This window comes from Callithrix jacchus, chromosome 14 (assembly GCF_049354715.1).
Source record: "Callithrix jacchus isolate 240 chromosome 14, calJac240_pri, whole genome shotgun sequence".
NCBI lineage: Eukaryota > Metazoa > Chordata > Mammalia > Primates > Cebidae > Callithrix > Callithrix jacchus.
Genome location: NC_133515.1, coordinates 82,553,135 through 82,569,168, shown reverse-complemented (window position 1 = coordinate 82,569,168; position 16,034 = coordinate 82,553,135). Strand labels below are relative to the sequence as shown.

General features: G+C 34.1%; 1 protein-coding gene across 50 annotated transcripts in view; it reads left to right on the top strand.

Annotated features, from left to right (window-relative positions):
* BIRC6 (baculoviral IAP repeat containing 6) overlaps window positions 1–16,034 on the top strand; it is a 250,707-nt gene that overhangs the window by 94,437 nt on the left and 140,236 nt on the right. For 28 of the 50 annotated variants that reach the window (XR_013526681.1, XR_013526680.1, XM_078349545.1 and 25 more), the window contains 3 exons: window positions 878–1,025; window positions 1,905–2,038; window positions 6,874–7,008. Coding sequence is in view for 45 of the 50 variants with exons in the window: in XM_078349545.1 (XP_078205671.1) it covers window positions 878–1,025; window positions 1,905–2,038; window positions 6,874–7,008 (417 nt within the window). In the remaining 5 variants the exon portion in view is untranslated. Of the gene's footprint in view, window positions 1–877; window positions 1,026–1,904; window positions 2,039–6,873; window positions 7,021–16,034 lie in introns of all 50 variants that reach the window. The other 22 variants (XR_013526682.1, XR_013526679.1, XR_013526678.1 and 19 more) reach the window with 1 other exon arrangement.

Here is a 16,034-nt window from a genome sequence, read left to right as displayed (position 1 = left end):
CATTTTGAGAGGCCGTGGAGGGAGAATTGCTTCAGTCCAGGATTTAAAAAAAAAAAACCCATTCAACAAGTTACCTCAGTGAGTTACATATTTCATAAAGATTTCATCTTTGTGTTAAAGAACAAAAAAATGCTTGTTCAGAGTTATTAAAAAGTTACATTATTTTCTTAATTTAGATAAAGAGTGTTTATATTTACATTGAATATATTTTGGCTACAACTATTAACTATGAACTAGAACATTTTGACTCAATTGCTCATTATGGTACTCTCTAATGTTTAAAAGTTTCTTAAGGATAGTTTTAAAGATAGGATGCTTAAATTTTGGCATGTAGTTAGCAGTTAAACATTTCAAGTTTTATTAAAAAATGTAAAAATACACTGTCATGATCAGCTTTTAAGCCATGTTGATCTGTATCTAACGCATTATAGAATAATTGTATTCCCCATTCATTCACTTAAGTGGGCTGCTTGAAGCTCACTGCTATCCACTATTTTAAAAAAATTTTAGTACAGAGAAACAGTATTTTGTGAAGGATGATTTGTAGGACCTGCAGTCTCCTCACTTTTTCAGCTATTTCAAAGTGTCCCTGAGAGTCATCTCACATTACTATACACCTAAATGCCTATGTTGGCTTGATAAAACTCTTCAGAAATATTTGAAATTCTTAGTGTAAGACTGCCTCAGGGTGTTGTTTATATTTTAAGTTTCTCTTTGATCCCTCCCGGGATTTGGTCTTTGTAAATTACCTGTAAGATTTTTTTTCCAGAAAAAGTATATTTCTAGCAAAAGGAAGTATGCTAATAAATAGGTAATCTTAAATTCTCATTGTTAGAGTTAAAGGAGGAAAAAGAAACATTTTTGTTGTTTTTTCCAGGTTCTGTCTATTGGTATTTTGTCTTACTGAATTATGTGAAAGATGAAGATCTGGCTGGCTGCAGTACAGCTTGTGCATCTTTGCTTACTGCAGTGTCCAGACAGTTACAGGACAGGCTAACACCAATGGAGGCTTTACTTCAGACAAGGTATTTTAGTATATCTAATGACTAATAATACTCGTCTCTGAGTATGATCACACCTTTGCAGAGAATTGTTATTTAATATATATGCTGAAAACAGTATTTTTCTTACAAATATGTTTAGTTTATACTTTTACCTTTTTCCACATGATAATAGCATGAGGTTTTATTTTCTTCTGTGTTTTTCAGAAATTACTCTGAGAAATTACTATGATGTGTCTTTAACAGTTTGATAAATCCTTATGATGGTTATCCAGAGTGCTAATTTTATTTAATACTGAATAGTCATATTCTCTGCTAATGGAAGAAGAATGTGATGTGTCTGTTTCTCTATGCATTTTATAGGTGTAATTACATGAATCACTTATTGTCCCATTACTAGTGTTATTCTGACTACGACTTAACATTTCAAAACTTTTAACATGATGAATTAAGCAATAGTAAAAGGTTGGATTTCAGTTCTTGCCTGATTGTGTATGTTTGAAGTAGGGAATTCCTCCATTTAGAGCAGTGATTTTATAATTTTCTAGATTAGATGTTTTGATTTTGATGACATTTTACTCATAACCTTTATACTTGAGGCTATGTCATAATGATTGAGGGGAGAGAATGGTGCCTAATGCCCCTTGCTTCAGTCTGCAGGTGGCAGTCTTAGTACCTTAGTTGCCAGTTTATTGGAATCACATTTGTTGAGTGTCTGGACAGTGTCTTTTAGAGTATAGATTTCTGGGAACATAGTTGAAGTTCACTGAATTTGATGGGTCAGATCTAGTCAGCATCTACCTCTGCCCTGTTAGTCAGACTGCTTTTAAAACTAAGTAAATAGGTAATTCGTTAATTAGATAACTAAAAGGAAAATTGTTAACGCATTATTTTATTTTTCAGATATGGATTATATAGCTCACCATTTGATCCAGTCCTCTTTGATCTGGAGATGAGTGGCTCTTCTTGTAAAAATGTTTATAACAGCAGCATTGGTGTCCAGTCAGATGAAATTGATTTATCAGATGTCCTTTCAGGTAGTGATTTCTTTTATTAAAGGAAATTCTGAATGTTGTATCTTGGATTTAAGTTGCCATTTGACTTAATAGATTATAGTCATTTATGTATTTGTTTGTATTTAGAAAACTAAAATTCCTTAGAACTTAACATCTGAATCGTTAAAATGTTTGCTGGAAGGTTTTAACTTCGTCTTTCCCCCTCCAGAAAATTCCAGTATATTAAAGTCATATTTGAAAGGGTTGTGACTTTGATTTTTTGTTTTTGTTATTCATTTAATTTCAGTGTAATTTTAATGCTTATAAGAGACTCTTTAAAATTTTATTTATTTGTTGTAGCCTTTTCGGTTTTATTTGATGTGCCTTTGCTGTCTCTGTAAAGTTAAAAAACATTTCTTATTTCTAAAATAAATTAGTAACAAATACTTATTGTAATAAGTAAGGATGCACAAACAAAAGATAATTTTCTGCATCTATCACTTTGAGGTAAACTTTGTATTGATTACATATATCCTTCTATACTTTCTGAAGAATGTTTTTTGGATGTATGCATAACACTATTTGCATAATCTTTTTCTTTCTTTTTTTTTATGGGTACTCTCCTCAGTAAGATGTATAATCTTTTTAAGTGCTAAAATTTGCTGTTTATTTTTGTTAGATAAAATAGTGACCATTTTTTTTCTTCCATCTAATTACACATATTCCAAGTGTTGTTAGGAAACCAAAGCATTAGAAAATTGCAGACAGATTAACGTAATAACATTTCAGTAAACTTTGAGAGAGAAATTTAATTTTGTTGAAAAGTAACTTAGGAGGTGTGAAAAAAGCAAAATAAAGAAATCAAATACAGAAATATAAATGAATTGTAAAATGCCTCAGCTGTAACCTTTCTATACTCTTAGGTTACTATTGTTAACTGGATGTTTAGCTATTTAAACTTGTTTGTGGCCCATGTTCGTTAATACAGTTTCTAATGAAAGATCATACTATACGTACTGGTCTGTCACTTGCTTTTTAATTGCTTATGCTGCCTTGAATATATTTGTTATTGCTCTATTTGATGACTTAGGCTCTGATTGCCTTATGCTGTCCTACCATTTTCTGTCTTTTCTATTCAAGTGATCAATTAGGCCATTGCAGTTCATTTTTGGAACTAAGAGGAGAGCCTAGAACTAGAGATACGAATGCCTTCAGTATACCAAAAGAAGCAGTTAAATTTGTTAGGGTGAAAGTCTAAGGGAAACTCTGTAAGGTTCATTCTGAGCTCTGAGGTAGTCAAGTTTGCAACTGAGTAAAGAAGACTCAGAATAAGGGATTTAGAAATCATGATATGTCTCCACATTAATGTCTCCTCGTGTTATTCCTCATTATTAGTCCCTCTACAGCATTTTTTTTTTTTGAGGGGGTTGGTGGTTAATGGCATCAGTGGCACAAGACAGAAATGTGAATGTCATCCTTGATACCTGTATCTTTCTTATCCACATTGAGGGTATTGCCATATGGCATCTATTTTTTCACCAGTGTATACATTTGTTCCTCTCTATCTATGGGAAATTAGTGCCAGGACTCCTTGCAGAAAACAAAGTCTGTAAATATTCAAGTCCCTTAAAAAAAAAGGTATAGTGCTTTTCTTACATCACTTATAATACCTAATGCAATGTTAATGCTATGTGAGTAGTTGTTATATTATCTTTTTAGGGAATAATGACAAGAAAAAAAGGCTGCACATGTTCAGTACAGACTCAGCCATTCACTTTTCCCCCTGAATATTTTCCGTCTGTAGTTAGTTGAATCCATGGATGCCAGACCCACAAATACAGAGAGCTGACTGTATTTTAAGTTTTCTCATTTTCTTACCTCCCATCATCACAAGATTACAGTGTAAGTTACAATCATCTTGAACCCAGACTACAATAGTAGCTTTCACACTGGTCTTCCTACCTTTGTTTTTGTCTCATTTTAGTACTTTCTTCACATTGCATTGTGTGTGATCTTTCAAATACTTTACCTTTCTCCTTAGAATACTTTTCATTTCTTCCCATTTTCTGAAGTTTGCAGTTTCTAATACAGGATATAAAATTCTATATGATTTGGCTCTCTTTTCCTTGCCATTTTATCTTGTGTCATTGTCTTGTTTAGTCTCGTTTGGCCCTGTGATTCTCAGAGTGTGTTCAATAGACCGCCAAACAGTTACTGAGATCATTAAGGGGACATATATGGCCATAACTATTTCCATGATAGTAGAATGATGTTATTTGTCTTTTCGACTTCGTTGACATTTGCACTGATTGTGAAAAAGCATGATGTTATTTGTGCACTTGAAATAAAATATCAATGTCATTTTAAAATGTCCTTGATGCAGTAAAAATTATTAAATTTTTAACCCATGAATACACATCTTTTATTCTGAGATGAATGAGAGATATGCATAGAGTACTTCCATGGCATGACAAAGTACCATGCTTGTTTCCTGGAAATGTGCAATTGAGTTACAAGCTGAACTAGTTGCTTCTTTCTTGAAATGCCGTTTTTATTTGCAGTAATGACTGGCAGACAAACTACGCTCATTTACATTGTATTATTTGGCAGTTGTTTTTTGAGAAATGAGTGAGAAGCATCTTTACCATAGTGAGCTTGATAGCTTCCTGATACGTAGACTTTTCTGATGGGATCTATCATTAGAGAGTGTAATTTTACAATATTGGATAATGAAATGTGTCAGTATTTGGAATATTTGTATACAGTGGTGAACCAATATTTTCTGAATGATAAATGCATGATGTTTCACCATTATGTATGGGTAAAATTTCTTAAAAGTAAAAGATATATCAGTTGATCTTAATGTAACAGAGTTTGAGAAGTTCACTGATAAGATTTCAGATACCACATTGTAATCTTTAAGAAATTACCACTCATCACTGGGCATGGCGGCTCACACTTGTAATCCTAGCACTTTGGAAAGCTGAGGCAAGCGGATCACAAGGTCAAAAGATGGTGAAACCTTGTCTCTACTAAAAATAGAAAAATTAGCTAGGCGTGGTGGCACACCTGTAGTCCCAGCTACTCAGGAGGCTGAGGCAGAAGAATCACTTGAACGCGGGAGGCGGAGGTTGCAGCAAGCCGAGATTGCACCACTGGGCTCCAGCGCGGGGACAGGGCGAGACTCTGTCTCAAAAAAAAAAACAAAAAAAAAACCACTTGTCAAGTTTTTGAATATGCAAGTATGTTAAAATATTCTTTTTCCAACTACATAATATTTGGGCCAGATTTTTTCACCTAAAACAACATACTGGAACACATTGAATGCAGAGTCAGGTAAGAGAATCCAGCCATCCTCTGATACTCCACATTTTAAAGTGATTTTTAAATAGGTAAAACATTGTCACTTTTTAAATTTAATTATTTTTGCTTTCGAAAACAGTTACTTATTATCAAATTATGACATTTTAACATTTCATGGGTTTATTATTAAATGAATCGATATTTTAATTAAACATCTTAAAATACCTACTATGGTAAATACTAGTAAAACAATGGAAACAAAAGCTCTTCAGGGTTCTTAATATTTTAAAAAATATGCAGAGGGATCTTAGAATTGAGAACTGTTTCTCTAGCCATATTGTTTTTTCAGTTCCTTAAATGTGCCATGTTTCTTCACTATGGGGATTTCACTCATGTTCTTTCTGCATGTCTTTTCTCCCACTTCAAGGGAACAAATGTATAGAACTCTTATTCTTCCCGTGAATCTCCTCATTTTATCAGGGAAGCATTTTATTACCCCATGACTTAGAATTGATTGCACCTTGACTGATTAGTCCTTTAAATTTCTCTTAGGTAAAACCTTGCAGCTTAAAAAAAAAGTTACATCGTTTAATTCCTAATAACCAGTAACATACAATATGATCTTCATGAGGACTGAAACCTATCCTTTTACTCTTCTGTCTCCTAAGTCTTGTAGTAAGTGTGTGATAAACATTTTTTGACCATGTGTCAGGTCCTTTGCTGACCCCCTATGAGACATTGGAAAACAAGGTTATGACAGTTTATGCTTGTATTTGATAGTCCTTCAGCTGTTAATGACAGTTTTTAAATCTCCCCATTCTTTTTTATCTGTGAATTCTGTTTTGCTTTGTCTTTCAAAGAATTATGTTTAAATGAGTGCTAATTCCAAAAATATGGGAAATAAGTGAATATAATCCTTGCCCTCCCAAACTACATACACAGTCACTATAAATTCATTTGTGTTCTCCCCTCTAGTCTTCTTGCTGTGGTTTTGTCGTATAGTAGTGGCTACATAGCTTTTTCTTTTAAAAACTACTTATGTTAGCTTAAAGTATTTTTACGGTGATGAAGTAGTATGCTTCATTGTATAAAACTGATAATATGAACAAAATACAAGGGACTATATAGATAGATCTTGTTAATATTTTTAAATCTTCGTTTTTTGTTTTGTGTCTTACGTTTATGCAGTTGACATAATCTGATTTTACATATACCCAACAGATAAGGTGATAGCTAGTGTGTGTAGCTGATTTACTACTTTTTTCCTCCATTTGATATTCAAATCACTTGTTACTGAATATAGGTTTCATGTTAATAGGAAACTACCACTCATGTTTCTATTAATGTGAAGGGCTACCAAGTTGCTTTAATGCAGATCTGCTTTTGTAGCAGGGAAACTGGTGTTTGCTGTTTTGTCAGCTTTTTTAATACCATGCCCATGATTCAAACACTGTGTAAGAGTTATGCATTTGCATGTTCTAATTAAAATTGAAATTGCAGCTATAATTATTGTTATTACTATTGCTTTTTAAAAATTATCTTCACATATTATAAAACTTGTCTTTTGCCATTAGGAAATGGAAAGGTCAGTAGTTGCACAGCTGCAGAGGGTAGTTTCACATCTCTCACTGGACTTTTGGAAGTTGAACCCCTGCACTTCACTTGTGTGTCAACTAGTGATGGAACCAGAATAGAAAGGGATGATGCAAGTACGTTTACTGGTATATACCTTCTTTTATTATATACTTTTTGCAGTAATAAAATGGTATTTAAGTATTTAAACATCAGTTTTAATTATGGAAGTTCATTGCTATTAAGTGGAAATTTATTTGTGGCAGGGACATTTTGGGGAAATACAAATCGTTTATTTTCTTTTCCAAGTCAATTCATGGGTTTTCTTCCCCTGTACCCGCTTAGAACAGTTTTAAATCATTTGTTTTTATATGTATGCACTTTCAGAAATGGTTTTAATTAGAAAAATATCAGGTATGATGAAAATAAAAGGAAGAGTAAAAATATACTACATGTTTCTACTACTGAATGATGTTTTTGAGAAGGCTGAAATGAGTAAAGAGGGAATACTTTTTTTCCAACTAGTTTAAAACAACTTTGAATATTTGAGGCACTATTTGGGTTTGTTGAATATGTGATGTTCTTGGTGTGTTAAATTTTAAGTAATACCTTGACTTAAAAATTAAGTTTTTGACCATCAATCAGTGGAAACTTGTTTATTTTCTTTGTTGTTTTCTGTTATTTTTTTTTTTTCCTCCTTATGTAGGAAGATTGGTGTTATTTACAGTTACTTCTATTGCAGCAGAAATAATTGAAGTATTTCAATTAAGAAGATTGGTTTATGATTTTCTGTATATATTAGTCATTGAAGGGTTTGAATATTGTCATGATGTGATTCTTCTGTTGGTGGTTTTGTGGAATTGGGTACTACCTTAGTCTCCTCAACATTTTAACAAAAAGCAAAAACGGTTTGCTAGAGAAGTCATGCAAAATTTAATCTTAGCACCTGATTCCAGAATAGCAAGAAGTTTTAAAAGGAATTTATCAGTTCTTTATTTTAGTGTCTTTAGGAATTGCCTTATATATCCAATTGTGGAAGTAACTACTAAAGTGAAATTCATATTTTGTGTAGTTAAATATGAGCTTTTTAAATAAAAATCTAATATTTCTTTCATATGGAGATTCTAGAAAGTTCAAAATTAATTTGTATTTGTTTTCTTGGACAATTATAGTCATTTTGTAGAAACTTTTACATTTATGCTAGAATAGAAACGTGCCATGACAAAAAATTTGAACTTTCAGAAAATTATTTGGTTATAGATCAGGCCCTTTCGTGAGACTTTCTTGAAATTAAGTATCCTGGTTTGAGACCAGCCTGGTAAACATGGCGAAACCCCATCTCTACTAAAAATGCAAAAATTATAGCTGGGTATAGTGGTGGGAACCTGTAGTCCTAGCTACTCGGGAGGCTGAGGCAGGAGAATTGCTTGAATTCGGGTGGTAAAGGTTGTAGTGAGTGGAGATTGTGCCACTGCACTATAGCCTCGGTCACAGAGTGAGACTCCTTCTCAAATTAAAAAAAAAAAAGAAATTAGGTATCCTGGACTTTTATTTTATTTTAAGAAAATGCATGTTTTTGAATAAGTAATGCTTTTAGAAGACACATAATTGTTTATTATGTTCGTTTGTTTGTTTTTGCTCTTGTTGTGTCCTGTGTGCTGCGCAATATGGGCTCACTGCAACCTCTACCTCCAAAGTCCAAGTGATTCTCTTGCCTCAGCCTCCCAAGTAGCTGGGATTACAGGCACTTGCCACCATGCCTGGCTAATTTATTTTTGTATTTTTAGTAGAGATGGGGTTTGCCATTTTGGTAAGACTGGTCTCGAACTCCTAACCTTGTGATCTGCCCGCCTTGGCCTCCCAAAGTGCTGGGATTACAGGCATGAGCCACTGTGCCCTACCCAGAAGGCACATAAATTTTTTTTTTTTTGAGATGGAGTCTTGCTCTGTCACCCAGACGGAGTGCAATGGCACAATCTCAGCTCACTGCAACCTCTGCCTCCTGGGTTGAAGCAGTTCTCTGCCTCAGCCTCTTGAGTAGCTGGAATTACAGGCTCCCACCACCATGCCCGGCTAATTTCTTATATTTTTAGTAGAGACGGTGTTTTACCTTCTTGGGCAGGCTGGTCTTGAACTCCTGACCTCGTGATCTACCTGCCTCAGTCTCCCAAAGTGCTGGGATTACAGGCTTGCGCCACTGAACCTGGCCCAAGGCATGTAATTTTTAAAAGATAAAAGATTAGGTTTGAAAAAGTATTTCTTCACACTCCCTACCCATTTCTCCCCATGCAAAGCAAGCAGTGGAATCAGTTTTTTATTCTTACAGTCTGTGTATATACATGCCATCATTTCTCTATTTCACCCAAAATGAAACTATTACCTACAGAGAGATTTCTATTAAATGTTAAGGCAAAGTGCTGACTAGTGATTGATTATAAGGAGATGAAAGATGATTATAGTCTTTCATCTTCCTGTTTATTTTTTTGAAACATACTAATATTATGAAATAAAATACCTATGCAGAAAAGTGCAGAAAATAATTGCATAGCTCAGTAGTTTATTATGATACACATTGTTTGTGTGACAACTGATAAGTAAAGAAAGAACATTTCCAGTACCCCAAAAGGTGTCTTCATGACCACTACCATTTATTCTTCATTTTCTCCAAAAGGTAAACATCATCCTTTTATAGTAATTGCTTCTTGGTTTTTGTGTATTTCTTTGAATAACCACTTAATGATGCATTTCTGAACAGTGGTTGAGGACGGTCTGTATAACATAAAATTACACATGTATGTATATTTGGTCTGCCTTCTTTTGAATCCTACAATTAGGATATTAATCTGTATCATTGCATATAGACAGTTGGTTCTTTTTCATTGGTGTTTAGGATTCTGTTGTCCAAATAAAACAAACTTTGTAGACACACTATTGGTTTTTATACCAGTGGTAGACATTTGAGTTGTTTCATTGTGGACATAATAGAACTGTTGGTCATACTTTTGTCTTGAATATTAATGTGGAAGTTGATTCACTGCTTCATAGGGTATTCATATATTCAGCTTCAGTAAGTGAGTAATCTGCTATTGGTTTCTATTTAAATTGCTGTGGAGTCAAATATGTAGATTATTGATTTTGAAAAATTTGTTGAGGATTGTAGAGGGTCAAATTCTATAAATGTTCCATGCATACTTAATAATGTTAACTCTGCACTTGTTGGTGAAGTGTTCTCTATATATCCTTTCGGTCAGGTTTGCTAATTGTGTTCTTCAAATTCTCTATCTTTATTGGTTATTTTACCTGTTTTTTTTTTTTTTTAATGAGGCCACTATGTTAAAAAACTGTAGATTTATTTTTTGTCATCGATTTTTATACATTTCGAGACCATCATATAAATTTAGAATGGTTGTGTCTTTCTTGGGAATTCTTTGATAATTTTGAATTATTTTTTATCATTCTTTTTTGAGATGGAGTTTTGCTATGTGGCCCAGGCTGGTCTTGGGCTCGAGTGATCCTCCTGCCTCTGTCCTGCAAGTAACTGGAATTGCAGGCATATACCACTGCACTTGGTTTGAGTTACCTTTTTATCTTAAGTTTGCTTTTTCTCCTAGTATTTACCTTGTCTGATGTTTACTTAGCTAACACTAGCCTTCTTTGGCTGCTGTTGTATGGTATATGTTTTCCCATCTTTTTACTCTCAACTTTTCAGTTTTCCTTATGTTTTAGATATACTTTTTGTAAGTGGCACGTAGTTGAATTTAGTAAAAATTCAGCCTGGTATTTTTGTCTTTCAGTGGGTGAATTTAGTTCAGTTACATTTAATGTAATTAGTGATATATTTCTGTTTAAGTCTGCCATGATTTTTTATGTGTACTGTTCGATTTCTCATTGTCCTGATGGTTGGTTACATATTTCTTTTTCCTCATTTTCTGTTTTTAGGATTGATTATATTTTTTATTGCTCAATTTTTCCATTTTTTTCCTGAACCTTTCTTTTAGTAATTATATTTTTGAATCACAATATATACTCTTGATTCCAGAAGTATATATTAATTCCCATAATACATTAGTATAATTTTTTATATTCAGTATTCACTTGGATTTACCTCATAATTTCATTTTTATTGCTTTTTATTCCTTTGTTGTTGAGCTTTTATCTGGTATGCTTTTTCTTAGGTCTAAAAAATACTCTTAAGATCTTCGTTTATTCTTAGGTACTGATAACACATTCATTTACGTTTTTTGAGAAAAAGTTCAAAGTTTTATGAATAATCTAATGAACAAGCAGGGTAGTCATTATCTGAATTCCAATATCATTATTAGTTTTTCACATTTGTCTATTTTTTTCTTTGCCAAAATACTTTAAAGCAGATCTAATAACCAATGCCATTTTTATCATACTCACTTAAATTAATTCTAATTTATTGTGAAAACAGTGTTGTAGTCAATTAAATTAACAATCAGTTTTGTGGTGTCATCTGATTTTCAATATATGATTAAACTTAATATAATGGAGACTTTGATAGGGATTCTAAGTTACTAGTTATTTTTACTAGTGATTTAAAGGTAATCTTTCCTTGTCTTTTAGCTTACATGGTATTCGTTAGAAGTCATCTGTCAGTCTTACTGCTTTGAAAGGTCATTTCTCAAACTTTCTGAAGTTGCCCTTTTCTTTTTTGCTTTCAGAATTTTTGTGTGATGTTCCTACATGTGGTTTCATTTGTGTTTATTCTGCTTTAGATTGATAGGACTTCTTGAATCTTTAGTTGATATCTCCCTGAAGTTTTAGCTGGTATCTTCCAAAGCTTTAGAGAAATAGCCATTACCTCTTTAAATATTGTTTCTGCTCTATTTTATCTTCTCTCTCTCTCTTTTTTTTTTTTTTGACAGAGTCTTGATATGTTGCCCAGGCTGGAGTGCAGTGGTGCGATCTTGTGTCACTTCAACTCACGCCTCCCCAGTAGCTGGGATTATCCTGTCAGCCTCCTGAGTAGCTGGGATTACGGGCATGCACCACCAAGCCCAGCTGATTTTTATATATTTATTTATTTACTCTTTGGAGACAGAGTCTTACTCTGTCGCCCAGCCTGAAGTACTGGAGTGTAATGGTGCGATCTTGGCTCACTGCAACCTCTGCCTCCCGGGTTCAACCGATTTTCGTGCTTCAGCCTCCTGAGTAGCTGGGACTACAGGTGTGTGCCACTACACCCAGCTAATTTTTGTATTTTTAGTAGAGATGGGGTTTCACCACGTTGGCCAGCATGGTCTTGATCTCATTACCTCGTGATCTGCCCATCTTGGCCTCTCAAAGTGCTGGGATTGCAGGCGTGAGCCACCATGCCATTCCAATTTTTGTATTTTTAATAGAGATGGGGTTTTACCATGTTGGTCAGACTGGTCTCAAACTCCTGACCTCTCAGATGATCTGTCTGCCTTGGCCTCCCAAAGTGCTGGGATTACAGATGTGAACTTCTTCACCCAGCCTTTCCTCTCTTTTTGACTCTTCATTTTTATATACATTATATCTCCTCATGATCATAACTGATAGAATTTTCAATTGTTTTAATTGTGGATATTTTCTTCTAATCCATCTTTTTAAATATTCTATCATCTGGTATCTAATCATTTATGGGAAAACTACCCTTCTCCCACTTTACTGCAATGTTACCTCTAGTAAGCATCTCATGTATGTATAGGTCTGTTTCTGTTTCATTGGTCATTTTTTAGGTAGATTTTAAAAATCTACCTAAAAATTGATTTTCTAAATTATTTAAAAATAAAAAAAGTGCGTGGTGTTATGCAGTTATTACCATTGTCTAATTCTAGAACATTTCCATCACTACAGAAACAAACTCCTCATCTACTAGTGTTTTCTCCACTTCTTCCCCAACCCATACAGTCTCCTGGCAACGAGTAGTCAGCTTTCTGTATCTATATTTGCCTACCATGGATATTGCATATAAATGGACTCGTAGAATATGTCCTTTTTTGTGTGACTACCTAGCATAATACTTTCAAGTTTCATCTGTTTAGCCTGTGTCAGTACTAGTACTTTTTCTGGCAAAATATTCCATTTTGTTGAGGCATTCATCTCTGGGTGAACATTTTAGTTGATTTTTTCTTTTTGGCTATTATGTCTAATGCTGCTGTGAACAGTTTTGTATAAGATTTTTTTTTTTTTGGGTCAGTGTGTGTTTTCAGTTCTCTTGGGTGTGTACCTACCTGTGAGTACAACCTGTGAATATTATTTTTCTTAAAGATTGTCTTTGCTATTCTAGGTCTTTCATATTTCTGTTTGAATTTTAGATTTAGTTTGTCAGTTTCTGTATAAAATGATTGTTTTTAAAAGTTAGGGCCTGTATGAAAGTCAGTTTAGGACAATTGGCATCTTAATATTGAGCTTTTAAATGCTTTAACGTCTCTCTCTCTCTCTCTCTCTCTCTCTCTCTCTCTCTCTCTCTCTCTCTCTCTCTGTGTGTGTGTGTGTGTGTGTGTGTGTGTGTTTCTCTTCTTAAATGCAGAATACAAACTGAGGTGTATATTCTATAGTGTATTTAAGTTTTTGATTTCTTTATGCTTTGTAGTTTTCAGCATAGTTTTACATCTTTTTACCTATATATTTAGTTGTTATGTTGTTATAAGTGATCTTCCTCTGAATCTTACATTCCATTCACTTGTTTTTTGTGTATAAAACTATAACTGATTTGTACGTATTACTGTCACATCTGGTGACAGTGCTATATTATTAAAAAAGTAGTTTGTAAATAGTTCGTAGATTCTTAGAGAATTTTTAATGTGTTGCAATCATGTCATCTATTGATAGCTTTACTTTTTCTTTCTAATTATATTGTTGTTTTATCTTTCTGTTATTTTGTGCTTCCTAGGTCTTCCTATATGTTGTTGAATAAAATGGTAATAGTGGTCATTTTTGTCTTGTTCTCACATCTATATCTATTTACTTATCTATAGACCTATATGTTTATATCTATCTATTTTTGAGATGGAATATCATACTCTTGTTGCCCAGACTGTAGTGCAGTCACGCAATGTCGGCTCACCACAACCTCCACCTCCCGGGTTCGAGCGATTTTCCCGCTTCAACCTCCCAAGTAGCTGGATTACAGGAGCCCACTACCCTACCTGGCTGATTTTTGTATTTTTAGTAGAGATGGGGTTTTGCCATGTTGGCCAGGCTGGTCTTGAACTCCTGACTTCAGGTGATCTGCTTGCCTCGGCCTCTCAAAGTGCTGGGATTACAGGTATGAGCCACTGTGCCTGGCCTGGCCCTATATTTTTTTATGACTAGAGTTTTTGAGGCCATTTGTAGTATAAATATAGAAAAGGATATTGAAAACCCGGATTGTGCAAAAGATTTTTGATTAGTTCTATAGTATCAGGATGGCTTGTTTTTCCTTGGATTATTTACCTCTTCTGTTTGTAGTGATTCAGTTAGTTTTCCCTGTATTATTTGGGTATTAGATTTTAAAATCAGTTAAGTGTAAATGTTTATAGTATTAAATACCTCATGTATTACCCCAAAATACAAGCATGATATGAATGCTTTAGTGCTAAAGTCTAACAATTTTCCCTTGACTGTTAGAATTAATAGTTGTTGGGTGTGGAGCACTTGAAGGAGCAAATGAATTTTTATTTTGGGACTATAAATGTTCTATGAGGTGTGATTGCCCCTCCCCTCTCCACCTCTCCCCTTTTTTTGTGGAGAGAGTCTCACTTCATCCCCCAGGTTGGAATGCAGTGAAAGGTCACGACTCAATGCAGCCTCCACCTCCTGAGTTCAAGTGCTTCTCATGCCTCAGCCTTCTGAGTATCTGCAGCCTCCTATCTGGGCTGACAGGCATGTGCCAGCATGCCTAACTAATTTGTGTGTGTGTTTAGTAGAGATGGCGTCTCGCCATATAGACCAGGCTGGTCTAGAACTCCTGACCTCAAGTGATTTGCCCACCTTGGCCTCCCAAAGTGCTGGCATTACTGGAATGAGCCACCGTGCCCAGCCAATTGCTCTTTCTTTGACCAAGCTTGTAATGTTGAATTGGTGTATAGGTTAAATGAAGGGCACAGTATAACTGCACTGTAATTAGTAGTGGTTTTGTTTTTTACATAAGGAAATTTAATCATAAGAGTATATGTACAGTTTTTGTTATTGGTATGTTTATTTTAACTTAGCTTTTGTTATTAGAATTCTGGCAGAATATAACCTTTGTTTGATTTTAAAAAGATTGTTAGATTGCCTGGATTTTCCCCTTTAGCCACTTTCTATGAGCAAATTACTTCCCTCAGGTTTACTTTCATTATGTAGAAAATGAGATTATTTTAGTACCTCATACATATAGTAATAGCAACAAAAACTTTAAAAAGCCTAGTTAGTACTAAATACTTTGCTTTTGCCGAGATTAAATAAGTTGATATAACTTCCATGCTTAACATTGTGCCCTTTGTTAGCTTTGGCTTCACGTATGCTTTGGTTCTGATCCTAGTTCTATTACTGTGAGTTTACCGGGTAATTTCTCTGAGCCTTCCATACTTAATCAGCAAAAAAAGGGAATCATGATGCCTGGCCCATAGAGTTGATCATAAAGTGAATTGTAGTTATTCTTTAAAACAGTACCACATGGTAATACATACTAAATATTTGCTATTCTTACAGAAGTTATATTTTTCCGCAATGTATAATTTTGTAGTAAAGGCCTGTTATAAATATTTATGTTGTTACTAACTTGGCCCCTAACTTTTCTTTTGTGCTGACATATTGGATTAAGTTGGGAAATGAAGTTTAATCTCAGCTTTTCCAAGATATTTCCCAAAGATTTGGAAAATAATGCAGAAAGAATGATTTATAATGTTGTTTGAATAACAGTGAAATGGAAAATCAAAGAAATCTCTTGTAGGGTTTCATAGAGACTTTATTACTGAAAATGTTTATGGGTAAGAAGTGTATGCTAGTTTTACTGTGTGTTGGATATGTCTGTCTCCATTTCGGTGTTTTGGGTGGCTTATAGTGGGAAATACTGCTTTTTGTATTCTGTGCAGGCCTTGTCTCTGTTTGGGATGTGCTATACAATGAGGAATTATCATCTTCATCTCTTTTAAAATGAAGATCTTATATTTGAAGGGTTTTTTGAGTGCTTTTTGGCGGGTGAAATAGG